Source organism: Paroedura picta, chromosome 4, assembly GCF_049243985.1.
Source record: "Paroedura picta isolate Pp20150507F chromosome 4, Ppicta_v3.0, whole genome shotgun sequence".
In the NCBI taxonomy this organism is placed as follows: Eukaryota; Metazoa; Chordata; class Lepidosauria; order Squamata; family Gekkonidae; genus Paroedura; species Paroedura picta.
The window spans coordinates 137,528,689-137,542,007 of record NC_135372.1 but is presented as its reverse complement, the minus strand read 5'-3'; the positions used below and the strand labels follow the sequence as shown (position 1 = coordinate 137,542,007).

The following is a 13,319-nucleotide window of genomic DNA, read 5'->3' as shown; positions in this document are numbered from 1 at the left end:
AAAGTGCCGAAACTTTTAAAATGAGACCATCCTATGCAAATGTTATCGCTGCATGAGCATTCAATACGAAGCCATAACTTCTCGGTACTTAAGGCAGGGATTCCTATCCAGGGGGCGGCGAACCCCCAGGGATCTCTGGAAGGGGTCTGCAGACTTTCTCCTACTTTAATGGACTCGGCCACAAGCTAGTGAACTGGCTGTTTACAGTGCTCCCTGAGCACGAGTTCTCTCATGGTTTCTATGCCTGGGAGGGAGCAAATGTGGGTGGTGATGTCACTTCTGGTGACATGGCACTCCTAGGGGGGCGTGGCAGGGAGGCGTGGCCTGCTGACATCACTTCCGGGGCTCCTTGAAGCCTGAACAATTATTTCAGGGGCTCCTCCATGGTCAAAAGGTTGAAAAGGGCTGCTTTAATGTATGAAGATAGGATCCCTGATGTGTCGGATTTGCTCAGTTTTCAAAATACGTGTGATTTCTGTGTAGGAATTTCACTTTGATTTATTGATGTAATTTTTTGTGAACGGCCTTTAGCCAGAAGCTGTTTCTTTATTACTGTGCTTCATCAGTCGTCGGGATAACTTGTTCACTTGTACGTTATGGGTGTGATGATGCTTGAAAGAAAATTATATAGCATTCTGCATCGTTGATTCATTTGAAACATGGCCTTAGAGAAGACTTTTATGGCTACTGTGTTCTTGATCTAGACAAGACTGAAATCTCCCTAAAACTTAAAAATGACTAAATTGAGGCTTAGTCACATTATGAGAAAACAAGAGTCACTGGAAAGGACAATAAATTGGACGACAATGAATTGTCGGCCGTTACGTGGAACACATTCCACATAATGGCTGAGGTGATGGCTGGTGAGGCCTGATCCCAAGCTTGCTGGCTGCGCCATTGCTCCAGCCTTTCTTCTGAGGTTCTTCCTGCTCTCTTAAGGGTGGGAGCGGCCATGGAAAATGGGCAGAGTGCAACAAGCTGGGCTCAGTGCCGGGCCTCACCAGTCGCCACCGATATTCTGAGGCTGTCTCTACTCTCCTGAGGCAGGACCGCCTGTGGAAGACTGGTGGTGCAGCAAGCCAATGTCAGCACCGGGCCTTGGCAGCCTCCACTGCTGTCCATCTTCCAAGTCCATCCTCGCCCCCCTGAAGGTTGGAATGGCCCCGGAAGATGGGCGGCAGCAGAGTGAGTGGGGCTTAGTGCTGGGCCTCGTCTGCCACCATCTACTGGCGCGCTCCCTGGAGTAGGACAATGGACATTACATCCGTTATCATTTCCATTACAAGGAGCGTGCCAGTAGATGTGTTCCACGTCAATAATGCTAGGAAAAGTGAAAGGTAGTGGGGAAAAAAGGAAGACCCAACTCAACACATGGACTCAAGCCACACCTCTTTCTTTGCAAGGACATTTTGGTCATTTTGCCACTCATTCATAGTATTGCTATGAGCTGACAGTGACTTGATAGCACTTAACACGTGGGCAAAAGGCAGATGTTATTATTCCTATGAGCACTAAGTGCTTTGTGTAGGCTGGGTATGACTCGGAAATCCTTATCATTCTCTCACAGTCTCCCTGGGCTAGGCTTCTCTAACATTACCAAATTGAGATATCATTAAATGAGAAGAACACCAGTCCTCTCTAAGTGAAATCCATTGAAATGATTGTTGCTATGACAGAGATGGTAATAACGCCCTGTGCAGAAAGCCATAGAGTGCAGATTAAAGGCATTTCTGGCTCCGGAGAAGAACTTCCCTGCCTTCCCCTCTTGTTGCATCCCAGAATAACCCCCAGTGCTGCTCCTAGGGGAAAGGGGATGCCCCTGGGATAACCTGGACTGGCAGTTCTGCAGCAGAAAGGGAAGTTTATTATTTTATTTTTAATGACTTATAGCAGGGGTAGTCAACCTGTGGTCCTCCAGATGTTCGTGGACTACAATTCCCAGGAGCCCCTGCCAGCATTGCTGGCAGGGGCTCCTGGGAATTGTAGTCCACGAACATCTGGAGGACCACAGGTTGACTACCCCTGACTTATAGGACCATCCTTCTTGGCCCAGCCATCTCAGAGCAGTGTACATCATGCTAAAAAAACGTAAAACAGACAGTAAAATTGCCCCTGCGTCTTCACTAGCATCCTCCCCCATGTATAGATATTTCAAAGTTGGGGGATGGGGGTTTCCTAGATATTGCTGGCAGCCTGTCCTCAACCAAAGCCTGGTGGAAGAGCTCCGTCTTGCAGAGCAAATATTCCACCCCCTCCTTTCCTTGCGTACAAATCCTCCGTGGGATCCAACCCAACAGCTGTCCAGATGAATCTTGTTTCACATAGTAAAACGGCGATCACAGCATCTGGGACACGGAAGAATGTCCTGGCTCTCTGCGTGGCCACCGGGGCTTCCAATCCCAGTTGACGGCCACGAATGGAATAAAAGGGGGTGGGGATTTCTGGCCGCTTGGCACGGAACGCGGTCTTCAGTCGATAATCAAGAAAGAAACCTCTTAGAAGTTCTTTTCGCCTTGAGAAGAACTTGTGTCTTCTTACTGTTTGTCGTAGAAGGGGCAAATTTCCCCCATGTTGGGAGGAGGGACACAGAATTGGGGAGAGGGGATCAGGGGGGGAATACCAAACGTAGGTCTCTCAGAGGAGCTTGCCTCTTTGCTGGCTACTTATGGGGAATGTTCCTTTTCAGTTTGGCATTCTGGTTTTCTCAAGTCCCTTTTAAACCAGAAGGCTCCTTTCATTCATGCAATAGGTACTGTCATGATAATGTTTCTGGTCAGGGAAGGGGGAAAATACTCTCCAAAATCTGCTGCCAAAAGTGTGTGTGTGTGTTTGTGTGTGTGTGTGTGGTGGGGGCTAGAAGCACCTGCTGATTACTGCATACAGCTTCTTGGCCAAGGCTGCTGGGCTTTCGGTGCGAAATATCCCAGCCTGCATTCATTAGCTCTCAAAACACAAGCAGGTGTTATCGCAGCTAGTAAAGCCGTAGTCCAGGCCTGGGAGCCTTCGCGGTAGCTAGCGAGACTCGGAGCAGAATGCCCCGAAGTGTTATTTAAATGAACAAATGGTGATTCTTCTTAATTAGCCTGCTCGCTGTCAGGTTGATCTCACGGAACCAGAGGCATTATCTGCGTGAAACAGAAGCTGCTGTCGCGGCAACAGAATCTCCGGAGGATTTAGAACCTTTCGAGATTTTCCTTGGGGCATATTAAAAAAAGCAAAAATTGAAATCAACGTAATTTCATTGCTTCGGTTCAAAGTCATTTTGTTTCAGGAGCAACGCAAGTGTACGGCAGACATCTCTAGATATGGCGCAGGGTGTTGGGGAAGTGGGCCTCTGGCAGGGGGGACCGAACTGTGGCTCTCCAGATGTTCATAGACTACAGTTCCCGTGAGCCCCTGCCAGCATGGCGAATGGGCAGGGGCTCATGGGTATTGTAGTCTGTGAACATCTGGAGAGCCACAATTCGGCCACCCCTGAAATTTTAGCAAACCAAAACACTTCAACGTAAAAATAGAGGCATATGTTTATTATGGGAGCCTGGGTTTTTTAAGTAACTTTTCTGAAGTTGTGTGTGTGTGTGTGTGTGTGAGAGAGACAGAGACAGAGACAGAGAGAGAGAGAGAGACAGACAGACAGACAGAGAGAGAGAGAGAGAGAAAGAGAGAGAGTGAGAGAGAGAGAGAGAGAGACAGAGAGAGAGAGAGAGAGTGAGAGACAGAGAGACAGAGAGAGACAGAGAGAGACAGAGAGAGAGAGAGAGAGAGAGAGAAAGAGAGAGAGTGAAAGAGAGAGAGTGAGAGTGAGAGACAGAGAGAGAGAGAAGTCCTGCATGGCACAGGGGGTTGGACTAGATGACCCAGGAGGTCCCTTCCAACTCTATGATTCTGTGATTCTAATTGCTGTCAAGTTCCAGCTGACTTACAAAGGATTGTCAAGGCAAGAGATGTTCAGAGGCAACCCTGGCATCCCATGGAGCTCTCCCATAAAGTTACTAACCAGGATCAGCCCTGATTAGCATCTGAGACGGGATGAGATCAGGCCAACTGGGAAAGGGAGGGGGGGCTATAAGAATAAAGTTATTGCCATTGTTGTTGTAATTATAAGTTGGAGGGATCATGAGTTCAACTGCTACCCAAGCTGGTTTTGTCTCCTTTTCCAGTATGGTCCAAAGTTGTACAGACATTCTGTACTGTACGGAGTTCAGGTTTCAGCCGTAACTTTAGTGCAGCCTTTTAAAACTGTTTTTACTGTCAAGAACCCGCTGATTGCTGCTCATGCCATTTCAGGGTTGCCTTGCGACAGTACGTCACCGCAAACCGGTATTAGCCTTACACCCCGTACATCATCCAGTGTGTGTAGCTACTAGATGTAGCAGAGTGGTCGGTCTCCCCTAGTCATATCTTCAGAAAGATTTTTGCAGGCTTTCTCAATCAGGGCTTCATGAAACCCTGGGGTTTCTTGGCGGCCCTGGAAAGGTTGCCGGAACGGGTGGGAGTGAATTCACCTTGTATATATTTTGTACATTTCTAAACATTTCTCAACTGAGCTGAGCCTATATGGTCATGTTGACCTGTCCCCCCATCCCCAAATGGTCAATGATGGGCCTGGAGGGGGTGGGAAGGGGAGGGGTCCCAGGTGGGAGTTTGCCCAGCTCTGCTTCCCAACCATATTCTGCAGGATCGCGCCACTTAAGGAGTTTCTCAGGGGTAAAAATGTTGAGAACGGCTGTCTTGAAGAATCATTTTGTCGGGGGCAAGCTGTGATCTGTTGACCAAAAAGTATTCAAAAGGATTTTCGACTAAACATCTGGAAGAAGTTCCCGACAGTTAGAGCGGCTCCTCAGTGGAACAGGCCTCCCTGGGAGGTGGTGGGTTCTCCTTCTTTGGAAGTTTTTAAGCAGACGCTAGAGAGTCATCTGACAGAAATGCTGATGCTGTGAACTTAGGCAGATGGTGAGTGGGTGGGCAGGGAGGGATGTGCCAGGGTTTGTCTCTCGTGGCCCTTCCTTGCATACCCAGGGAATTACTGATTGCGCCTCTTGTGGCGCAGAGTGGCAAGGCAGCAGACATGCAGTCTGAAAGCTCTGCCCATGAGGCTGGGAATTCAATCCCAGCAGCCGGCTCAAGGTTGACTTCAGCCTTCCATCCTTCCGAGGTCGGTAAAATGAGTACCCAGCTTGCTGGGGGGTAAACGGTAATGACTGGGGAAGGCACTGGCAAACCACCCCGTATTGAGTCTGCCAGGAAAATGCTAGAGGGCGTCACCCCAAGGGTCAGACATGACCCAGTGCTTGCACAGGGGATACCTTTACCTTTACTGTGGGATGGTAGGTGAATTTCCTCCAGGCCAGGCTGGATTCTGGAGATTTTTGATTTGTGAGGGGAGGAATCATTGGGCCATGAAATTGGGGTCACTGTGGGTAGGCAGGTATTTGTGAGGTCCTGCATTGTGCAGGAGGTTGACTAGATTAGCGATCCCCAACCTGTGGGCCGCGGACCACATATGGTCCATTGACTAATTGGAGGTGGGCCCCGAAGGACGCCTTCTCTCTCCCCCCCGGCCCTTTACTTCATCCCCCCCAGCCCTTTACAACACACTTCATTGTTGTGGCATGTCTGTATCTTATTTTGAAGGGATGTTTAAACATTACCATAGCAATCAGAGAGCGCTAGGGCAGTGGTTGAGAGTAGAGGAGTAAACTACCCCCCCCCCCACCGGGCCTCAGTAGAAGGCGTTGAGTGGTACCTGGCGTTGAGTGGTCCCCGGTGATAAAAGGGTTGGGGACCACTGGACTAGATGACCCTTGAGGTCCCTCCCAATTTTATGATTCTATTTTATGACCATGGAATCTACTTCTCTTGATTGACGTGACTCCTTGCGGCATGATTATGTTCCTTGGTGTGTGGGGGGCGGGGGCGGGGTGTGTGTGTGGTTTTCTGCCACGTGGTAAAAACAGACCATTGTGTGTTCTTCTAGTATTACTACAGCATTAAGGATATCAGCATCGGAGGACGGTGCGTCTGCCACGGACATGCTGACGTCTGCAACGCCAAGGACCCTACAGATCCTTACAGGTAAGACTCCCGTTATGTCTAAATATATTGATACGTCAAGATGGGTAGCCGCATTAGTCCGTCCATAGCAGTAAAAAAGAGCAAGAGACTCAGAAAATTCGGGGCAGAACTTGAGCTCTTATGCTGTGATCCTAATTCTGTTTATTGAGCTCTTGACCGTAATTTATCTTGTATCTTCAGCATAGATCCACATTCCATTCTCTGACTCATGAGTTGTAAGGATCATGTCCCCCAACTCTGATTTGGGGAAGGGTCGTGTTTGCAGATTACATTAAATGGCATCCAATTGATCCAGCCTCGAGAGCCAGCTTGGTTTAATGGCAGCCTCTAATCTGGCGAGCAGGGTTTGATTCCCCACTCCTCCTCCACACGCCGCCAACTAGGAGATCTTGGGCTTGTTACAACTCTGTTAGTGCTGTTGGCTGTCAGAGCTCTCTCAGCCCCACCTACCTCGCAGGGTGTCTCTTGTGGGGAGAGGAAGGGAAAGCGATTGGAAGCCACTTTGAGACTCCTTCATGCAGTGAAAGGCAGGGTAAAAGAAACCAACTCTTCTTCTTTTAGGATTGGTTCAGTTACGTATAGAAACAGCAATTGCAAGTCAGAAGGTCAGTTAGATGGTCAGATTGCACAAAGTAAATGTACACACTCTCCGTACCGTCTTGAACTCCGTACCGTTCTTATTCATCACCAGCTGATTTTCTAAGTTCCCGTTTGTATTCGCTTGCTTGTTTTGTTGGCAGTCGGAAATTTCTGGGCCTCCAGGGCTTTGTGTGTGATCGCACCCCCCTCGATTTCTCCGTGATTTTCTATACATTTTGGCACCTGTGCAGATCGATCGATCATTCATTCATTCATTCATTCATTCATTCATTCATTCATTCATTCATTCATTCATTCATTCATTCATTCATTCATTCATTCATTCATTCATTCATTCATTCATTCTACTGATATACTGCCCTCCCCGAAGGCTCATTGCAGTTCACATAAAACAGAAACAATACAGATAACTTAGATTAACAACAAGCGTCATGGAACAGTAGGAAAATGTGGGAAACATTAACTCATACTGCAAGCCCAGTGGATTGGGCGGAATTAGGGTGGGTGCCATCGGAGGGAGGCTCAGGAGAGATGTGGTGGTTCAGGTCGACCTCAACCAAATGCCTGGTGGAGGAGCTCCCTTTTGCAGGCCCTGCAGAACTGTTCAAGTTCCGTCAGGGCCCTGATCTCCTCTGGGAGCTCATTCCACCAGGTGGGGGCCAGGATGGAGAAAGCTCTGGCCCTGGTTGAGGTCAAGCGAGCCTTCCCCGGGGCCATAGCAGCAAGGTTTTCATGAACCACGACTGAAGCGAAATTTCGGCTCCTCAAGGGAAAGAGGTGATTTACACTGGTGCAGCCCTATAGAGCGAATCAAGACCCCACCAGTGTAAACAGTCATTTTGGTGTCTGGAACAGTTGCAAAGATTGCCCAGACCTGTGCAGGATCTTTCTGTACGGAGAAGCTTAAAATCTGTTTCCAAAGAGCTAGGAAAAGTAGAAAAGGTTTTCCCGAGGGTGTTTTTAGCTTTCATAATACCTCATCTCAGGAAAGCTTTAAAACATGTGATTAACCTGAAGCCGGGCCAAGGCTTAAGGGCACAAGAGAGCAACTTGGTTCCAGTCCCCCTTGGCTCCCGTCATGTCTGGATTTTCAGACGCTCTCGTATGAATGATAAGAGCCCACTTAGTCTCTCCGATCTCCTGAACAGGGGGGAGATAAAGAGAATGGGAAATGTTGCTCTCTTCCCCACTCGGGGATAACACGTCATGGTGTCCTATAGCAGGGGTAGTCAACCGGTGGTCCTCCAGATGTCCATGGACTACAATTCCCATGAGCCCCTGCCAGCATTTGCTGGCAGGGGCTCATGGGAATTGTAGTCCATGGACATCTGGAGGACCACCGGTTGACTACCCCTGTCCTATAGGATATGAGACTTTGCTGCCCCTTCTTCTGCCTGTATAGGGTTTGACCTTGTTTTTCTACTTTCTTCCCTCCTCCAGCAAGCACGGCTGTCTGACATCTAGCTTGGTTTTCCCCCCCCTTTTTCGCGTCACGTCCCCGAATTTGCAATTAATCCCGGAGGGAGAACAACACGTCATTTTTCTCATGTGTAGAAAAATGCAGTCGGGAAATTTCAGCACTCAAGATGTTCAGTTATTGCTGCTGCAGACACATTTATTTGGGTTACCACAGACTAAACATAATTGGAGGCCAAGGTGATTCCAGGAGAGGGTGAGACATTCCCCTCCCCCTCCCCCGGCCCGGTAAAGAATGTCCCTGCTTGTTTTAAAATCAAACATTTTTTTAAGAGCCCACTTTCAAGAGATTGCGTGATGCAGTTCTTCCGTAGCAAGCCTCTCACGGCCGAGGAGAGAATTCTGGAGTGCCAACTCACCGGGCTATCAGTATGAGTTACTTTAATGTTTAATTTTTCTACGGTTCCATGTTGCTTGTCGATTCACTTCATTCATTATTGTTAATCTAAGTTATCTGTATTGTCTCTGTTCTGTTTAATGTGAACTGCCCTGAGCCTTCGGGGAGGGCGGGATACAAACAATGAATGCATGAATGCATGAATGAATGAATGAATGAATGAATGAATGAATGAATGAATGAATGAATGAATGAGTGAATGAATGAATGAATGAATGAAAACCCAAGTCCTGCCTCAATGAGATCACGTTTCTGGGAGCATCTTGAAGGGCCGCATGCTCCTTCCTCCTCCCCATAAACAACCTTTTCCCCTCATCAGTTGTAAAGACTTTCAGCCACTGCACCGGCACAGAGATTGTGGCCTTCGTGTCTCAAAAAGGACATCACGGAGCTGGAGGAAGGTTGAAGTGTCTGGAATTCACAGCCATAGTCCTGCTATATACCGTGTTGGTCAGAGGGCACCTGGAGTCCTTCTGTGCTGTTCTGGAGGCCTCACTTCAAAAAGGATGTGGCAAAATGGAGAGGGGGCAGAGGAGAGTGACGAGGATGATCCAGGGCCCGGGGGCCAAGCCCTATGAAGATAGGTTGAGGGACTTGGGAATGTTCAGCCTGGAGAAAAGGAGGTTGAGAGGGGACATGATAGCCCTCTTTAAGTATTTGAAAGGTTGTCCCTTGGAGGAGGGCAGGGAGTAGTTCCTGTTGGTTTCAAAGGATAGCACCTGCAGTAATGGCTTTAAACAACATGTTGAATGGTACCAGCTGGATATTAGGGAGAATGCTCCGGGGGGTGGGGGCATGGGGCCCCCACCGCACGATGGTGGGGGTGGGGGTATGCCCCTGTCAATTCTGTGGAGCTGGCAGGGGTGAGAGGTGCCCCTGCAGGGACACCGTAGGTGGGGTAAGGACCAGCTCCTCTGATTACGCACTAGGCTAACCTGACCTAGCCCTCGCCGGCGCCCGCAGCAGCCCCGGGAACACAGAAAACTCCGTGTTCCCTTAATGCGGCCCTTCCAGGGGCCTGGGATGGACCAGGGCTTGGCGGCGGTAACATCGGGCAGAATCAGGGATTTTCCCGGAAGCCTTGTTGCCGCCATCTCGGGTGTTCCACCCCGTGCATAATCGGTCTTTGATAGTTATTTCACTGCTGTTGAATCGTGCCCCTAAACCAGCCATATGATGCAGACTTGTCTGGATCAGGGGGTTGGACTCGATGGCCTGTATGGCCCCTTCCAACTCTATGATTCTATGATTCTGTGATTCTATGGCCTGTATGGCCCCTTCCAACTCTATGATTCTATGATTCTGTGATTCTATGGCCTGTATGGCCCCTTCCAACTCTATGATTCTAGGATTCTATGATTCTATGACCTGTATGGCCCCTTCCAACTCTATGATTCTAGGATTCTATGATTCCACTTTTAAGCTCAGAAGCTAGCAACTTGTGTCCATGAAGCGGCCACAGACTGAATCAGACCACTGGTCCATCAAGGTCAATGTTGCCTACTCAACTCTCCCAGCATCTCAGGGTGCGGCCTTTCACATTACCTGTTCCCAGTTCCTAACTGAAGATGCCGGGGACTGAACCTGGGACCATCCGCATGCCAAGCAGATGCTCTACCACTGAGCCCCAGCCCCAGATGTTTTCCAGCTGTTTCCTGCCTAGCTGTTGGTTTTGGAGATGTCATTATTTTAGGAATTCAGAGTCATCGATCTGGTCAGTTTTTCAGGCTCTTCACAGTCTGGGAAGTGAACAGGCCCTGTATATTAATTAAGGCTCACCGAATCCTATATTTTCTCCCACAAACGCTGCCTTTATTATCCCTCGTAAACATAATTCCATTGGTTTATAGCCAGGATTCAATCTGTACAGGATTAGGATAATAGTGTTTTTTGTCTGCATTTGTGGGCTTGCCCTCCCTCAAAAGAATAATGTTAAATAAATGGTCAAATTGATTTCTCCTTGTAGTTGAGAGTACCTCACGGGTGTTTGGTGCATTGTAAGAAAGGAGCTGTGCAGAACATAGAAATCTCTCCACAGAGAGACGGCTCCACAGGGAGAGCTCCTGAAATAAGGAAAACATTTAGGGCAAAATTCCAGGTTCCTCTGAGCTTGACAGGAATTCCTGTCATTGTTTCCGCAGAGGCCAGATATCACTGTCCATGTATAATAAATTCTGCACACAGACTGTGAGACATGGAAATGGAAAAGGAAAAGGAAGAATAAACATGAGCAGGCAGTGTGATGCAGCGGTAAAAAAGGCGAATGCCATTTTGGGCTGTATCAGCAGGGGCATCACATCAAAATCACAAGATGTCATAGTCCCATTGTATACGGCATTGGTCAGACCACACCTGGAGTACTGTGTGCAGTTCTGGAGGCCTCACTTCAAGAAGGACGTTGATAAAATTGAAAGGGTACAGAGGAGAGCGACGAGGATGATCTGGGGCCAAGGGACCAAGCCCTATGAAGATAGGTTGAGGGACTTGGGAATGTTCAGCCTGGAGAAAAGGAGGTTGAGAGGGGACATGATAGCCCTCTTTAAGTATTTGAAAGGTTGTCTCGTGGAGGAGGGCAGGATGCTGTTTCTGTTGGCTGCAGAGGAGAGGACACTCAGTAATGGGTTTAAACTTCAAGTACAACGATATAGGCTAGATATCAGGGAAAAATTTTTCACAGTCAGAGTAGTTCAGCAGTGGAATAGGCTGCCTAAGGAGGTGGTGAGCTCCCCCTCGCTGGCAGTCTTCAAGCAAAGGTTGGATACACACTTTTCTTGGATGCTTTAGGATGCTTTGGGCTGATCCTGCGTTGAGCAGGGGGTTGGACTAGATGGCCTGTATGGCCCCTTCCAACTCTATGATTCTATGATTCTAAGAGCAAACAGGGACCTATCACAAAGAAGGCCTTGGTCAGGTTTCTTTGAGCTCAGAAATAGAGGAGAACTTCAACAGAACTAGATGCAGCAACAAGGGTGATCCGGGGCCTGGGGACCAATCTCTGTAAAGAAAGGCTGAGGGGAATATTCAGCTTGGAGAAGAGGATATTGAGAGGGGACATGATGGCCCTCTTGAAGTACATGAAAGGTTGTCATTTGGAGGAGGGCAGGGAAAGGTTCCTATCGGCAGCAGAGGAGAGGGCCGCAGTAATGGCTTTCAACTACATGTAGGACGGTACTGGCTCGATATCAGGAAAATAATTTTCACTGTCCCAAGTGGTTCAGCGGTAGAATCGGCTGCCTGATACAGTGGTGAGCGCTTCCTCACTGGTAGTCTTCAGGCAGTAGGTGGACAGAAGCTTCTCATGGAGGCTTGAGGCTGATCCTGCAGTGAGCAGCTGATTGGACTGTCTTCTTGCTGTCTTGGTGCATGCACAGTCCTCTCGTAATGACTCGTTTCCTCAGCCAGGAGAGGGTGGCTTCTCCATCTTTGGAGATTTTTAAACAGAGGCTGGAGAGCCATCTGACGGAGAGGCTGATTCTCTGAAGGGTCAAGGGGGTGGCAGGTGACAGTGGATGAGCGATTGGGATGTGAGTGTCCTGCATAGTGCAGGGGGTTGGACTAGATGACCCAGGAGGTCCCTTCCAACTCTTATTATTCTATTCCATGATCTAGAATTTCTCTGTCACGTGGCCCTTGAAAGGTATGATGGAAGCAGCACAGACATGAAAGATGGATCGCAGCCTTTCTTTCGCCCAAGTGATTTAAGTTTTTGTCCATTTTTAAATATGCAAACCCAGACAGGGACAATTATCCTCTAAGCACGACGAACTTTTACACTCCCTACAGAATGTAGCTTAACAATCCTTGTTGCCACAGACAGAATTAGTCCTTAGGCTACTGCTCCTGTTTGCACGTCTGTCTTTGAATGCTGTACGAGACAACAAATAAATCTTCGTCAGGCAGTGTGGTTGCTTAAGCACACTCATAATCTTCAAAGCCAGGGATCGGCAGCCCGGACTCTGTCGACTACCAGTTTTCAAGGTCTGTGTTTTCCTCCTCTTGCTACAGTGAAGCTCCTGCCCTTGTTTTTGAGTCCTGTTGGCTCCAATGGAAGGCCATTTGCTTGAACCTGGCTTCCTGTTCATTTGTTCCAGAGGCATCTGGTAGGCTGCTGGAAGCAGAGTTCCGCACTTCAGCCTGATTAAGCAAGGCATTTTGAGATATCTTATATTTCCCCTCTTTTTGGGGCAGCCCAAACGTTACAGTCCTTCAACCCTTCCCAGTATCCTTGAGGACATGCCGCTTAAGGTTCCCCCAGCCATTTGTATATACCAGGGGTAGTCAAATTGCAGCCCTCCAGGTGTCCATGTACTACAATTCCCATGAGCCCCTGCCAGCGTTCGCTGGCAGGGGCTCATGGGAATTGAAGTCCATGGACATCTGGAGGACCAGAGGTTGACTACTCCTGGATTAGAGGACTCAACTACTGAAGAAGTCACTGAAAACGGAAATCATCTAGAAGACATTATGGTGGTTTCTTCTTGTATATCAAAGAAATTGTAAAAGAAATTGTATTGGAATTCAATATATACACTATCACAAGTATATTGCCTTGGAAAGGTTCCTTGTTTTTCTGTTGTACTTTTCCAACACGGCCAAGCCATGCCCAGTTTGGTGTAGTGGTTAGGAGCGTGGACTTCTAATCTGGCATGCCAGGTTCGATTCTGCGCTCCCTCACATGCAGCCAGCTGGGTGACCTTGGGCTGGCCACGGCACTGATAAAACTGTTCTGACCGAGCAGTGATATCAGGGCTCTCTCAGCCTCACCCACCTC

The 13,319-nt window shown here is 48.5% G+C and overlaps 1 protein-coding gene across 1 annotated transcript in view; it reads left to right on the top strand.

Moving 5' to 3' along the window:
* The window catches only part of LAMA5 (laminin subunit alpha 5), a 232,468-nt gene that overhangs the window by 85,011 nt on the left and 134,138 nt on the right, over positions 1-13,319 (top strand). Inside the window, exon 6 of the mRNA XM_077335780.1 lies at positions 5,978-6,075. Coding sequence (XP_077191895.1) covers positions 5,978-6,075 — 98 coding nt within the window. The remainder of the gene's footprint in view (positions 1-5,977; positions 6,076-13,319) is intronic.